Source organism: Elgaria multicarinata, chromosome 3 (assembly GCF_023053635.1).
Source record: "Elgaria multicarinata webbii isolate HBS135686 ecotype San Diego chromosome 3, rElgMul1.1.pri, whole genome shotgun sequence".
Taxonomy (NCBI): domain Eukaryota; kingdom Metazoa; phylum Chordata; class Lepidosauria; order Squamata; family Anguidae; genus Elgaria; species Elgaria multicarinata.
The window spans coordinates 46,106,445-46,122,266 of record NC_086173.1 but is presented as its reverse complement, the minus strand read 5'-3'; the positions used below and the strand labels follow the sequence as shown (position 1 = coordinate 46,122,266).

General features: G+C 44.9%; 1 protein-coding gene across 6 annotated transcripts in view; it reads left to right on the top strand.

The window, feature by feature from the left end:
• The first annotated feature begins 2,343 nt into the window (after nt 1-2,343).
• Nucleotides 2,344-15,822, top strand: part of BAIAP2 (BAR/IMD domain containing adaptor protein 2) — a 141,115-nt gene continuing 127,636 nt past the window's right edge. For all 6 annotated transcript variants that reach the window (XM_063120115.1, XM_063120117.1, XM_063120112.1 and 3 more), the window contains exon 1: nt 2,344-2,485. In XM_063120115.1, coding sequence (XP_062976185.1) covers nt 2,408-2,485 — 78 coding nt within the window. In that variant the 5' untranslated portion in view covers nt 2,344-2,407. The remainder of the gene's footprint in view (nt 2,486-15,822) is intronic.

Here is a 15,822-nt window from a genome sequence, read left to right as displayed (position 1 = left end):
CACCACAAAATGCCTTAAAATTCTTCAAACAACATCCTAGAGGCGTTTCCCCTCCTGAACGGGACTGTGCACCACCCATCGTGACGGGGTCCTAGGGTCTGCTCCCAAACACTCTTGCCAATCGCTTTGCTCCTCGCCGGCCCTGATCCGCCTTTCAGCTTGCAATCAGAGAACCGCGGCTAAGAGCTCCACACTCGCTCGGACCGTCGGACCCTGCTCGGAAGGTCTCCTTAGTGTCCTTCAATCAACTCCACACAAGCAGACCCTGCCCTCCCTCTATGTGTCTGGCGTTTCACAGATCACACTCACCGGGTCTCAGTGCACTCCTTCCGTTCCCTCGGCCGACCCTTTAGGCGCGTCTGCAGTGGCTCGAGCCTAGCCCGTTTCCGACCAGCGGGTTCTACGGAGCTCCAAAGCGCGGTCCCACGTTGGAGAGACAGCTGAACTCAGCCGGTCGCGACTTCTCTTCCACCGTGCCTTCGCAGCTTTGGACTACCGCAGCCCACTCAGGGACGGATCCGAGTCACGGCACCAGAAATTGTTAGAAATATGGCAGGTTCTTGTCCCTGACCTTAGGTACGAAAGACGAGCGTAGAAAAAGCACTGCAGAGGACACCACGTATCAGTATACTGAGGTGCGACTCGAACCGGGTCGGACCCTGATCGGAGCTTGCACACCACTTTTATTCACATAGGGTCAGCTGACAATGGAAGAAGGGGAGTGGAATGAAGGGGGTGGGATGCACAAAGAAAAAGGGGAGTGGAATACATTTACACAACCTGTGTGAGAGAAGTGGGATACAATTATAAAACCTGTGTGAGAGGAGTGGGCTAAACAGGATACCTTTACCTAATCCCATCTCCCTTCCCTGCCATTCCACATCTCTCTGGAATGTGTGAGTCAGCCACTTCCTCCTGCAGGGTCTACAGAAAACACAAAGGGCAGCTTAAAGTTCAATTAACCCCTTCATTTCTTACACCCCCCTTTTATCTTTTCCAAGCTAAAAATGTTGGGGTAAGTACCCGACATTTTTAGAGCAGAGCTTTGGGGCTTTGCCCCTGGATTGCATCAGAGTGGCGGCTGAATCGTGTAGATCACCTGCTGTCACTCCGAAGCAATCCAGGCACGAATCTCTTCTATGGAAGAGATGCCTGCCTAGAAATCATTGCTTTCTAACCCCAGGCTGTTGTTAAAAGTTTGTGTTACTCAGACATGAGGTTGAAGCTTTCTGCATATGTGGACATCCATTGTCTTCTATAGTAATTGTGTGCGTATGTGACAAGTTTAGCATCAAAAACAAATTCCAGGACTAAATCCTGCTGAGCCTTGGTTCAAATTAAGTCCTGTTTTTGTGTAGGTTATGGTAAAAGGGTTGCGTGTGCCTCTAACTTCATCTAATCCTATGTTGCCTGGGTGAGCTATGCTTGAAGCAGGGTACTATGGTGTTTATGTGTAGTTTTGCCTGGAAGATGTACTTCCGTTGAACAGCACAGGTTGACTATTTTGGGGGGAAGGGTGTACATTTATCCTTTATCCATCCCCCACCTTTGTATACATTCACCACGGATCAGCTCATTCGGTAGGAGTGTACCTGGAAGTCAGCAAGGGCTGGCTGAATGGCTGCTGCTACCGCGTGCTGTGTGAATAGGCTCCAGTCATAGCAACAGAAGAAGGGGACGGATAAAGTGTGTTAAGCATTGACATTTTGCTAGGGTGGTCTGACTAAATGTGATAGGGAAGAAAGCATTGTTTTCTCTCCCCGTTATGGGTGTGGATAATGTGACTGGGGCAGAGTTGTCCTGGCCTGCCTTGTAACCCCTTGTCCATGTGTAGGTGGTGGGCAGGGGGGCGGCTGCTCTGTTCTACCGCCTTCTTGTGGTGCGAGGCGGCGCGCGTGAGGGCAGCTGTGTTCTTTTCGCCGCGTTGTGTTCGATGACTGGGCAGTGGACGGCTGTTCGCTGCGTGGAGGCTGTGCGTGGTTGAGTGTGTGTGTCCGTCCGCCCGCTTCTCTTTGTGTGGTGCTCCGCGTGTGAACACCTCTCCCGTGCTGAGCCCAGTCTGCACAGGCATAACTCCAGCCCGCCTCCTCCTCCTCCTCCGCCGCCTCCTGCCTGCCTGCCTGCCCCTTCCCTGACTCCTGTTCCCCAACTTCCCTTCCCATTCCCCGCCCTTTCCAGGCTGCGCTGCTAGGAGGCGGCCGCCAGGGCAGAGCGATACAGAGCAGGCGGGGCCGGGGGCGGGCGGAGGCGGAGGCGGCGGCTGCCGTGGGATGAGCCCGGCCCTGGGAGGCGATATAAAACGTCGCGCCTTTCCCTGCCGCGCTGCCTGCAAACCTCCTCGGATCTTAGCTGCAGTGTTCGCTGCCTCTCCCGCGCTCTTGGTTGAGCTCTGCGCCCTGCCCGGTCTATGGTGCTGCCCGGAGCCCCCGGCATCGTCATGTCGCGCTCGGAGGAGGTGCACAGGATCACCGAGAATGTCTACAAGGTAAGATCCGATCGTGGTGGCACCCGCGGGAGGGCGGAGGCGGGTCGAGGGGCAGCGGCGCACTCCCTCGCTCCCCACCTCCACAGCCGATGTGGGTCCCTTCCTCTGGGTCGGGACGGGACACCTTTATTTTGCGCGCTCTTCTTCCCCTGCCGCTGTCTAGCAGCGGTGCTGCTGGCATTGCATGCCCGCTTGCTTTGTGTGCATCGCCGAATACAAGTCACCTGTTGCAAGATTTCGCAGCTTTGCTCGCTTCCCCTCTTCTTCACACCTACGTCTTTTCCCGCCCCCCCCTTCATCTCCATCCATGCTGTTTACCTTTGGATAGTTCGGGGGAGGGGTTTCTAAGCGCCTTTTTGATAGGAAACCCGTTCTTGCCTAGGTTTGCCTAGGTTTCCTTCTAATTCTCCCGTCCAGTTCAGACCGTAGTCTTCGTTATACTGATAGTTTTGAAATGGTGCCTGTGTGTAGATAACAAAACCCCATGCCACCCCCACCCACCCCAATTCTTTCCTTTATTGTGGCTTTCCTACGAGGTTATGCTGAGAAGGTCTGATAGAAAATCATGCTTCCTTATGTGTGTACGTGTATGAATCTCCTCAGGAGGAGAGAGCGCCAAAAAGAGGAGAGTTGTTTGCCAAGGAATCTGGGAAGCAGAAACTCTCATTGCCCCCTCTTCTCCTTCCAAAGGGAGCTTGTCTTTAATACTTTGTTTCAAAAGAATCCCAATTTGCAAGGCAAATGACAGCCTGTCGGTTCTCCTGGCTGGCTAATATCAGGTTGGTCTGAAGCAGTAATTGCTGTCTCTTTGTTGAAGTAGTCTTATGAAGGTGTAAGTGCTTCATTTTAAATAAGATTATGTCCCTGTCCAGACCATCGTTTTTTGTTCCTTCCTTCCTTCCTCTTCTCAGTTTCTAAATAAAGGAAACATATTAGTTTTGTTCTAAAGGAGTTTAAGAAGATCTCTTATGTAAGAGTAGACTGACAGGTGACTTCTGTGTGGGAGTGTTGTTGTTTTAAAGAATGAACTTTCCCCTCTTGTATTTAAAATAAAAACTGGTCTTCTATACTTGATTCTTGATAGCTTTGATCTGGTCAAGAATAATTCAGAAACAATAATTCAGTATTTAACAACGAAAGAGAGATTTGGTGCCTGGAGAGGCCACTAAGGTGTCATGCCCCCCCTTCCCCAGTCCCCAGGCAAAGGTGTGATTGATGTTGAATTTTCATCCTTTTGTGTGTGTGACTTAGAAATTATGTGCAATTCACTTCAAGAACCATCTTCCTATTAATTCCAGACAGCATCAAAATCTCAGAGTGTCCTTAGCTTTAAAGTGTTGGATTCTTCTGAAATCTAAAGCTTGAATTTATATTTATTTATTTATTTATTTATTTTGTAGCTGTACCTGGCTTCCTAGTAGATATTCTAAGTCTTTTATTGAATAGAGTTTGAATTGGCTAACATTGCCCTACTGAATACTCCCCTAATAAACTGTTTTGTCTGCTAGGTGAAATCACTGCTCCAGCATGGCATGTTAGATGGATTTTGTCCTGAGATCTAGATCTCTTGGTTCATCTTGAGTCTCTCTATTGTCAGTAAAGGCCACTCTAATGAAGAGATTAAGAAGTACTCAATTTAAAGGGGACACAGCTTTATAGAGGCCTTTAACCTTGGGGGCGGAGGGGAATATTTTTATACGGCATGATATAACAGTGGCCAGTATCATGTTCATTTATGGTGAAATGATATCAAATAGGGTATCATGCCATTCGAAAGCGTTTGTCTCTTAGTTCATAATTTCTGGGTGGTTGCTCCAACTTTGTTTTCCCAAGGCATATATGCATGATATTTTATTTTATTTTTTAAAAAAGGGGTAGAAGGTACATTCACTTACTGCATGCCTGATACCACAAAGCCCCATACCACACATAAATAGGTTCGTGCTATTCCTTCACAAATGTCAGATGCAGAAATTACGGCTTGTGTGCACAGATGGTGCTGTCCATGTGGAGGATAGAGGGCTGTTGATGTAGTTCTTCCAGCACCAGATCATACCTGAAAGAACAAGTGCACCTCCTGTCTTATACATAGAACAAGGAGTGTTGGGATTTCCCATGTGGATCTTTGCCCCTTATTCCCAAGAGTGCTCCAGGCAAATGTAGCAATTCCTCTATTTTCATGAAGAGGCAGATATTTTCAAGCTAAAATTGATCCATATGGGATTCCATATTTAAAGTGAGAATGGCTAACATGGGTCAAATTTTGTATATTTGAAATGCTTTTCGTCTTAGCCTTCACATAGTTACACTTTGGTAAGAAATGTTAATTGTTAGGCCAGTATTTAGATCTATGACTGTGTGACTCCCCTGCGATTTTAGTGTACACATTTACCTTTCACATAGTTCTCTTTCTCCCTGCTCCCCCCTTCTGAGTTTGACAGCTAACAGAAAATATTCTTCTGCCGTAAGAATGAGGGTAAATTAAATGGTTCTGCTTAAATAAGCCCTGTGAACAACTCTTAATAATATCTTGCTAACTTAAGAATGTAATGCAGGCTCTCATGCATTAAACTAGAGCCAGTTGCCCTATTGTCTAGGGTCAGTCTCTGTTCCTTCCTTTAAATCATTACAACATTAAGTTATCTGGGGAAAGCATGAAGTGCCTAAATTATTAGGCTCCTATCATTTAACCCTGTGTGAAAGCAGCCTTGCTTGTCATTTATTCTTTCTTCCCTCCTCCGCCCACTCTGCTTTTTGCATTTTTTGATATAGAGCTGTCCTTAGCCATTCAATATTATATCTTTGATGTGAGACCGAGTCTGTGAGATTGAGTCTCCTTCCTTCCTTCCCCTTCCCTCATATTATTTTTGTTAACATGAACTGGCTGATATGTTTCTTTGTTTTATATATTGGCTAGGATCCAAAAAAAACTTAAAGTAACCCCCTGAGCCCAAGGTTTTTTTTAAAAAAAGTTTTTGAACAGCAGCCCCCCTCCCCACCTGCATGGCAAACTGCTTTTGAAATTGTGTGAAGTTTCAAATGCCATTTGTGATATAGCAGCTATTCAAAGAAGTACACCCAACAATTGCATAGGGCTCATGCAAGCCCATGGCATTAACGTAAGCAGCTTTTTGACCAGGATTTCATCTGCTAGCATTTACAACCATATATGTCCATATATTCCTTCCTTAATAAAGAATCTGGTCATAGAGGGACAGATGTATCAGAGCACTATTTATGTGCTTTTAAATCATAGTCGTAATGATATATATAAAGTTGGCACTGCTGATTTTCAGTTGAGGTTTATTCAAATTGCTTTGTATGAGACCTGGTGTGGTGTGATGTTGTGGTTAGAGTGTGGGACTTGGGAGTTCCACGTTCTAGTCTCCACTTGGCTATGAAGCTCACTGGGTGACTTTGAGTCATTCATTGACGCTCAGGCTAACCTACTTCAAAGGGTTGTTGTGAGGATAAAATGTAGAGGAGGATTCCTTGCAAGAGGAAAAATGGTGGGATAACCCTAAGCACACATCTATCTGTGTGCTTAGGGTTATGCTGATATGGTACTATGAGAATCTGCCCTGACACAGTAGGTCTCGGGATCTAGCATGAGGGTCCTCGCACAACATTCCCCTTCCAGGGTGATGGGTCCTATTCCCTGCATGGTATGTTTGTGATGCACAAAGTCTAACACACTTCTGCTGGAGATGTAGATACAGATGATTCTGCTAGATGGTGAGGGCCCTTAATTTGCTTGGGAGCCAAAAACAGAAGCACAACTATGTGCCACTGCTCCCTTGCAATGAGAGGATATGAGTGAGGCAGGGCGGGGTGTCTCTACCTCACTTGCCAAACACAGATTATTGTGTTTGCCCCTAAATCAAACCTATATAATATTAGGTTGCCATACTGAAATATCTCTTTGGGTTGAAGAGTTGAAATCCCTTCTTTAATTATAGGAAACTTAGTTGGAAATACTCACTGTAGTCCTCAAAAGCATTTCTCCTGGCACATGTACTGGTAGCATCCATCCTCATGCTATGATTAAGGCTAGCAGCCAAACTAAGCCAGTACTCCCTGTCGATTACTATAGTGTGGGTGGAGAAACATGCCCATCCCTGCTTTCCACACTTTGTTTCATCACTTGCTTTGTCAGGTCACACTTAACCTCCTGGCAGAGCTGTGATAAACTTACTCACTGTCCAGTAGCATTGCCAGCAACAGTGTTGGGCTTGGTCCTGGGAGAGCTAATTGCAACATTACAAACAGAATTCTAAAAATATAGTGGGATCAGCATGTTTTTTCTTTATGTTTATGTGAGTATGCATGACAGAGAAGGGCTTCCTAGAGGAATTTATGGAGGAAAATAGCTATCTGTTGGTTTTGGCCAGTTGGTACTTTAAGCTAGGGAATGCTATAGAGTCTTACACCCTAAGTTGCTCATGGTATTAGTGGAATATCATTATATGATTTCATAAAACAATGATAGGTGACTACATGACTCCTAAGTCAATGGATGGAATGTCTCAGATGTACTCTAAGTGACATTGCGCATGAGACTGCATCCCTTTGGACATTCTAGCTGACTGCCATAGATAAAACTAAGTTTCATTAACTTCTCAAGACTTATGAATACATTTGGTACAACTGGTGGTTTCAATGTGCTTCAATGTTTGAGCCCTCTTACAAAGTATTTTCTCTTGGCTGCCTTTCAAAGGCAACTAGTTTTCAAAATAACTTTATTTGATGTTACGTATGGGCATATCCCTGTCTTAATATTTAGCATTTGTAAAGTCCATTTCAAGTATTCAAAGTGATCATCATGCATTATCTTTTACAACAGCCTTGTAGATAGATCAATATTAATAGCTCCATATAGCTGGGGTGAGTCTGAGAGATGATAGCTGAGGAATACATCTAATGAGCTGTGGTGTAACTAGGGGCGTTGCTAGACCTACCGGGTGTTCCGTCGTTGAGGAGCGGTGAAAGCGGCTTTTCCCGTTCAGCCGTGACGCCTCATGCTCCACACCTGCCTTCGATTTGTGGCGGAAGTTTGCGCCGGTTGTGCTGCTGCCGCCGCGAGAACGGTTGCGCAGCCACACCGGCCTGATTGCCGCGGCTTTTTTTTTCGCTCGCTGCACGGTTTGCGCACGTCCGAAAGACCGCAAACTTGCGCAGCCGTCAGCGATGCCGCCGCCGGCCCTGGCAGCGGCAGCGGCGGCAGTGCCAGTGCCAGCCGAAGTGCTGCTGGTGCTGTTGAGGGTCAACATTGATGCGCTCACTTCCTGATGGGGGTCGTGGCGGGTGTCATATGACCCGAGGTCAATCGTCTGCATGGCCACTCTGTGCCTACATCTCCCATCATGCCTCTGAGGTGTCGGCGGCGATGATCGCCTCTGTGCCCTGTGCCCCATCCCAAGGAGCCAACCCACATCTGGCCGTAGCCATGGCAGCAGCCCACAAACAGCTCTGCCCTCTGCCAGCCTGGTACCCACACTAACAGGCAGCGTACAGCACCGCCATTATGCGGCCACGGTAGCTGCCCACCGCAAGGAGTCACCAGCCACTTTTCCGGTCCTCCAGTCCTGCGCAAACTGTCACTGGGGAAATAAAAAAAAAAAGCCGCTCCGCCGCGCTGCCCCAGCTGGCGGACTGCGCGCAAATGGCGGAGGCGGCTTGACCGAAGCCGCTGACCACTCCCCCTTAGCACGCCTTTTCCTGCCAAGTGCGGACCGCAGTGACCTCACATCCTCCCACACGTACTCCGAATTACCGCGGGACAGCAGGAAAAGGCGCCCTAAAACTCACTTTTTTAAAGTCGGGAGAAAGAGGCTTCACCGCGGGATAACGGCGGATCCTCGTGAACGTCATCTGGAAGCCTCGACGTGACTGCGGAAGGTAACGCGCGCTAGAGCCTCGTCTAGTAACGCCCTAGGTGATTTTAGACCCTAGATCAGCGGTTCTCAACCTGTGGGTCGGGACCCCTTTGGGGGTCGAATGACCCTTTCACAGGGGTCGCCTAAGACCATCGGAAAACACATATTTCCGATGGTCTTAGGAAACTGTATTGACCGAACTATGTCATGTATAATCTTTTGTATTATTAAAGCTATCGTTATGTATTATTTTCATTATTAGCAAACCATCCCATGACAATGGATCGTGTAGAGAAGAACGAAAATAATTTTATGGTTGGGGGTCACCACAACATGAGGAACTATATTAAAGGGTCGCGGCATTAGGAAGGTTGAGAACCACTGCCCTAGATGGTCTTATCGGGGGAGGGGGGCAATAGAAACCTTGTATATTACTTCAGACATGAAGCACACAGTTAACATTTCTCTCCTCCCCTACCCAACTGCCAATCCATGCTTTACAGCTGCTTCTGCATTCCTTGTATATTAGAATGTTTGCTAATCTTGCTACACACAGAGAGAGAGAGGGTACTCTGAGTATTGCATTTACTCTTTTGCATTTTAACCTCACTTAAATCAAGTACCATCAAGACTACAGGAATAAAGTGGAGTTTGCTTTTGCTAACCCAATACCCTCACCACCTGGCACTCTGGGTGATCATTTGGGCCCACCATAGCCTTTTGGGCCCTCCATAGCCTGTGGGGCCCTGGATTGTGCCCCCAAGGTCCAGCCCTAACTGCACCACTGTGTGAGTTCATGGCTGAGGCAAGATCTGATCTTGTGATCTTCCCAGCTCAAACCCAGGAGCTGCCTATGGGGCGGAGGGTTGCTGCCACAATAAGCAAACCCCTGCACATTTGCTGCTTTGGGGTGGCAGCAGCTAATACTGATGCTGCAGCAAACGTGTGGGGTTTCTGGCTGCTGGGCCTGTGCCCTTCCCGGGAGGACAGGGACCAATCCGGGTTGCCATCCACCTGGTCACACCTCTGCCATGACTCCAGAGCAAGGATAGATGGCAGATGTGCTATACTCGCCTCGCTCCAGAGAAAAAAAGTTGGGATAACTCCCTGACTTTTTTTCTTTGCAGCTTCATGGGAAAGTCCCAGGGTGGCTGCGTAGTGGCTACTGCGTTGTGTAATCGATGCAGTGCCACCGTGCACCCACCCCTGGGCTTTCTTTGCATATAGACAGATAGACAGCACCATAATGTTATACTTGACCAGCAGGGTTCTTGGTGCATGACTACACAATGTGTACATAGACTTTGGTTGTCTGGTAGTCTGCATGGCCTGATATTAGCTGAGTTGTCCTGGGTGAGGCAGGCCATCCAGGAGAGACATCATGCAATATGGTACCTTCTCCCCTCTTTCTAGTTTGCATTAGAACTCTGAATCAAATACACAGGAAACTCTTTTGTGGATATGTTCCCCCCCTTTTTTTTTTGAGGCAAAAAGTTTAGCATCAAATTAGTCTATGTTTACCTCTATGATGCTATTTATGTGCTTTACCTCTATGATACTATTTAGGTATTTTATAGTTCACAATGGCCATTTCTACACCTGCCTTTTCCCTTGAGATCATCCCGGGATCATCCCTGTGCATGCAAATGACACACAGGGGATTAGGTGTAGAAAAGGCCAATGTCTTTAATAGTTCACAGTGACATTTCTGGCTAGGATTATTGCTTTCTAAAACATGGTAGCCTGATTCAAGGGACACACATTTGTTCTCTTATGCCCTAACGGGGGTATATTTATCTAATCAAACCAGTGCTGATGTTTACTGAAACATGTTTAGTCCCGTTGCATAAAAACATTTTAACTTGTGTTGGAAATCATGTTGGCAGACTCCTCGCTTGCAGTCTGGATGAATGGTCTCTTGTTGAAAGATTGCTCTAATAAGCGTGCTGGGCAAGCTGGGTGACTAAGGATTGTGAATGCTTGAGCTGAGCAAACAGGAAGAGAGATCTGGCTGAATAGGTAAACTGGATTCACCACTCATCCAAAATAAAGCACGTTGGCCTCCAAGGGCCATTGCTTTTTGCTGCTGTTAAAAGTTGTTTGCTGAAAAGCTGTGCTAATGACATGTTTGCAACAAAGGTAACAATTTCTCTGGGAGTTCAGGAACAGGGCTATTGTGAGCTTGCTTGTTCTTGCGTGTTGGCAAGGTCTGACATTGCTGGCAGATGCAAATTTCTAAGAATTGTTTGCCTCCTTCTAGAGACACTTCAGAGAGATTTTGGTACAGACATAGGAGGAAGAAATTGCATAAGACTTCTTCACCCCAAAGGAAATAACGGGAAGCGTGGACAGGATCTTCTGTGGGATCAGAACTCCACCTGTCAAAAACAGTTCAACTTTATAAGAACAGATGCTAATAAGTTTGTTTTAGGTTGCAGTCGTATACAGTGCATACTCACTTACATGGGTGTAAGCCCTAATGGAGTTTACTTTTGTGTAGACATACATAGGATTGCACTGTCAGCATACCTATTCCTTTTTTCTGTTTACAAGTTATATCTCTGCACAGTTAAAATTTGCTGCCACAGGTTTAAACAAATAACAATATAACCTTATTGGCTAAATCTAATAGACAAGAAGCAGTGTGATTAGTACTAGATGCTACAGAATAAGAATAAAATAGATTCTCTGAAGAATGTTCTTCCTTACCTCATGTTACCTTTCAGCGTCTTCCTGACCATGGGATAGGGGCAGACCAGTCTATTATTATTGCTATTGTGTAATTGCCACAATGACACATGGCACTTTACAGAGTAACATAAGCAAAAGACATGCTTCTGGCCTAAGGATCCATCCAAATTTATGTGCAGGGAACACGTGAGGGGGGAGAAGCAAGATTGAGAAGAGCAGAATAAGCAAAGGCAGTTATACACACTTGGGCTTCGCTACAGTTAGGAATGGAAATTAAAAGGTTAAGTCAAAGGCTGCAGAGATGAATGGGACCCGAGATGGAATTTGTAGTGTTAGTTATTGATATTTCTGTGAAAGCTTCAGAGCTACACTTTGAAAAGCAGTGGCTATAATGTACTGTTCACAGTGCTACAGACTGAAAATTTATGCCATGCCTACAAAATAGCTGAAAGGATCAGTGTTGTGTCAAGTATATGAACTCGTTTGTACTTTAAAATTTTGGTTGGACTTCAGCCAGCAGTAAGGTGGCATTGAAATGCTCGATTTTGAGAGAGCAAGTCCAAATCCTGTTTCCTTGTTTCTGCTGCCATTTATCTGTGTTAAATATATCAAATTTTAACAAAAGAAGCTAAATTCAGTGTAGATATATGGCAAGTACTAATTATAAATTGCACAGACACTTTCCATTCCTAATCAATACTGGTATGGAAGATTAAAAGAAACCTCAGTTTTGTGTAACTTTGGACCTCGTCTAGTCTAGTCAAGCGTATATGAGAAGGTGCAAAGAAAGGTAGCGGTTTCACACTTTTTGTCTAAGCTCCAGTTTTCTTGGGGGAGAATTCAAAGGGGCTAATCATATTGCCACTTCAAGAATGACCATCGAGCCATGGAGTAGACTGTTCAAAGATATTGGGGCTGTAAACCCGTGGTAAGGCTATGGTGTGTGTAGTGCGCATGCAGTTGCCATATGCAACCCCTACCTGGGGTGTGTTGTGTTGTGCAAACCTGTTGAGTGTGGATTATGCCATGTTTTAACAACCCTTGCATAACCCATGGCCTGTTTTAGGATTATGGATTATTGTTAACTCTTACATAATCTACACTCACCAAGTTTGCATAATATGACAACCCCTGAGCGGGGGTTGGATATGTAGCTTGGCATACTTGTGCACCACAGCTCATTGTAGGTTAAATAACCCAGAACAAGCGATGGCATGTTGTCTAAACCGCTCTAAGTAAGAAATTCATGCAAATGCCATTAGATTGTTTGGTATCTCCTGAGAAAGGAGGTGAGACCTTGGTTCCATGACAACCTGATATTTTCCCCTCCTAATAATAGGACTCAAGGCAAAAGCATGTCTTGATTGGCTTTATGCCGCTTGATATGCCAGGGAATTATATGCACTGGAGATTTGTCCCTGTTTCCCATGCTACAGCTATACTACTGCTTTAAAAGGAAGTTAATTAAATCTGTTCAGTTTAAATTTTGGCTTTAGTATTTATATGTATGTATTTATCTTCCTCAATTGAAACTGCCTGATCCATTCAGTCCTAGTGCTTTGCAGGAAGCTTCATGATCAGACTCGGTAGAATGATGTCCAAGGGGCTCTGAAATGAAAAGAACACTGGGTTGTTCATGGTTCTCTTTTGTCCCAGGAGATGCCATTGTGCAGAGAAAACTCTGCTAGCGTTAGAGTAGCACTCAGTAAGACCAATAAATTGACCCTGACCAATTATGCCCTCTGGGTAATTAACAAAAAATGGTTCTCAATCATAGAATCATAGAATAGTAGAGTTGGAAGGGGCCTACAAGGCCATCGAGTCCAACCCCCTGCTCAATGCAGGAATCCACCTAAAGCATCCCTGACAGATGCTTGTCCAGCTGCCTCTTGAATGCCTCTAGTGTGGGAGAGCCCACAACCTCCCTAGGTAATTGATTCCATTGTCGTACTGCTCAAGATACGACAATGCTCAAGATAGGCATGTGACACATTTAAGGTGGTGTGGTGTTATATTGTTCTACTCGGTAGTGTTTTAACTCTGCCACTTAATTATGATTTAAAAGCAGTTCTCATCTAATTCCAGAAATGATTGAGGGAAAATGTGGGGTAGCTTTCAATTTTTATTAATCCTTACTGTATGATTCTAGGTCTGATCAAAGTGAGATGGTGTTCTTCCAGGATTTTCTGGATGATATTCACACATTGAGATCATATGTTTGTGTAAGGAGTTAAAAGGAATTAAAAATAAACTATGCATCATGCAATCTATTGACATTCTGTGAATGATGCTTATATGTTCTAAAGACAGAGAAGAAAACTCTCAGAGTGTGTTAAGACATGTGACCAGGAACTATTAAAGAAACAGCCTACTTGAACAATAGGCAAACGTAGTGACTTTTGTTCTAAAAACATTTTTATTTTGGGTTGTGGGTGTGCCATAATAGCTTATAAAGAGCAGAAAAAGTGAATAACTGGTGTCATTTCTGATGTCAAAGCTGAAACAAGAAGGAAACAATATTTTGATACTGAGTTTGAAAGCCAATATTTCCACCAACATGGCTATGAGAGGACTTCTTTGCTTACTATTAAACAGGTACAGCAAGTTAAAGTGCTGAAAATTGACACGTGTCCTTTTACACCAATTTTAAAATAGGAATGACATATAATTCTTTCAAATGCTGGTGAAAACCACTAATTTACTATGTTTACGCTTTTCAAGGAAGGTAATCCTTAATTGGTTTTCATGAAATTCTGAGCAGATGTTCAAATGTTATTCAAGTTTTCCTGCCCCATTAAAGGCTATGGCAAATCACTGCTGGCAAAATTATGTAGTGCATGCTCAATTTCATTCTGAAGTTAGAAAGCTGTCAGTACTCCATTCTTTTTAGGGGGATTCTATGTTGTAGAGGAAATCTAGTGAATTTTATGTGCAATGCCTATTCCTTCAATTATGTAATATGACCTCTTAAGGTCAAATGGATTGGGGCGAGTTAGAGGGCTTTAACCCTTTGCTGTAATCCATATATGGAGAGAGCTCCCCACACCTGCAATTTACATTGCATAAAAGTGATCCAGATGTAATAGAAGTTGCAGATAGGGACTGGGGAGCAAAAGGTTAAAGCCCCTTCCCCCACCGCATGCTATGGTTCCAATCCGTATCTCGTCCCCTTCACTTTTTTTGTTTATTCGTTCAGTCACTTCCGACTCTTCGTGACTTCATGGACCAGCCCATGCCAGAGCTTTCTGTTAGCCGTCGCCACCCCCAGCTTCCCCAAGGTCAAGTCTGTCACCTCCAGAATATCATCCATCCATCTTGCCCTTGGTCGGCCCCTCTTCCTTTTGCCTTCCACTTTCCCTAGCATCAGCCTCTTCTCTAGGGTATCCTGTCTTCTCATTATGTGGCCAAAGTACTTCAGTTTTGCCTTTAATACCATTCCCTCAAGTGAGCAGTCTGGCTTTATTTCCTGGAGTATGGACTGGTTTGATCTTCTTGCAGTCCAAGGCACTCTCAGAATTTTCCTCCAACACCACAGTTCAAAATAATCTATCTTCCTTCGCTCAGCTTTCCTTATGGTCCAGCTCTCGCAGCCATAGGTTATTACGGGGAATACCATTGCTTTAACTATGCGGACCTTTGTTGTCAGTGTGGTGTCTCTGCTCTTAACTATTTTATCAAGATCTGTCATTGCTCTCCTCCCAAGAAGTAAACGTCTTCTGATTTCCTGGCTGCAGTCAGCGTCTGCAGTAATCTTTGCGCCCAGAAATACAAAGTCTGTCACTGCCTCCACGTTTTCTCCCTCTATTTGCCAGTTATCAATCAAGCTGGTTGCCATAATCTTGGTTTTTTTGCGTAAAAAAGAAAGTTGTAGCTATTACCTACATCTTTAAAGTAGTGTGTAGTTTGACCCTCAGGGGAATTGTGGGGGGAATGAAGGATCAAGGCTTCACACCTTTCTTGAAAGCAGAAATTTAGCACAAGGGCCCCAATTCCTTTCTGCCTGGCGAGAAAAGGAAATCTGGGTATTGAGGACCTTGTTCTGTGTTTCTGAACACAGGAAGAAAGCATGAGTGCCCCTGACTTTCACTGTTCCTTTCTGTGTGATGGGGAAAGTGCATACAAGGATCAAGCCCCACAGTAGGGATATTCACACATTACATTAAATGTGCATTCAGATGGTTGTGAAAATCTAGTGTTATTCACGGGTTCAAAAATCTTAAGTGTGGAGGGAAGATGGATAAATGCATGCCAGCTCCACCCCAACCTCACCATGTTGACGGGGAAGGTGTGGAGAGAAGCTGTAACAGTGTTCAGATGGATGAGGTTACAATGCTCTTCACAGTAAGAAACTCTATGCAATTAGGGTTCCCGATTCCTTGTTTTTTTCTGTATGCATGCACAGTTATTCACATGTAATGGAGTGTAGAGAGGGTTCTAGATGATAGCCTAGTATGCTTTTGCTCATTGAAGGGCATTCCTTCATCTAGAAGAATATGTGACAGAATACAGTAGCCCTTGCATTGCTGCTGCATTCAAGTTTCTTGATTAGCAAACACCAGAAATAAGGAATTTTTGGCTATTCAGTAAAAGGTTTATTTTAAAAAACACACAGCAAGCTATTGCTCATAAAAGTGCTGCTGCTAGTTCTAGTGTTTTTAGTGGGACTTGTATATATTGGCTTTTAAAGTTATCTACCCACCAAAACCCCTCTGTGAAACGTTTAAAAATTGAACAAAAATGCTAATGTAAGCCAACAGTATTTGCTGAGAA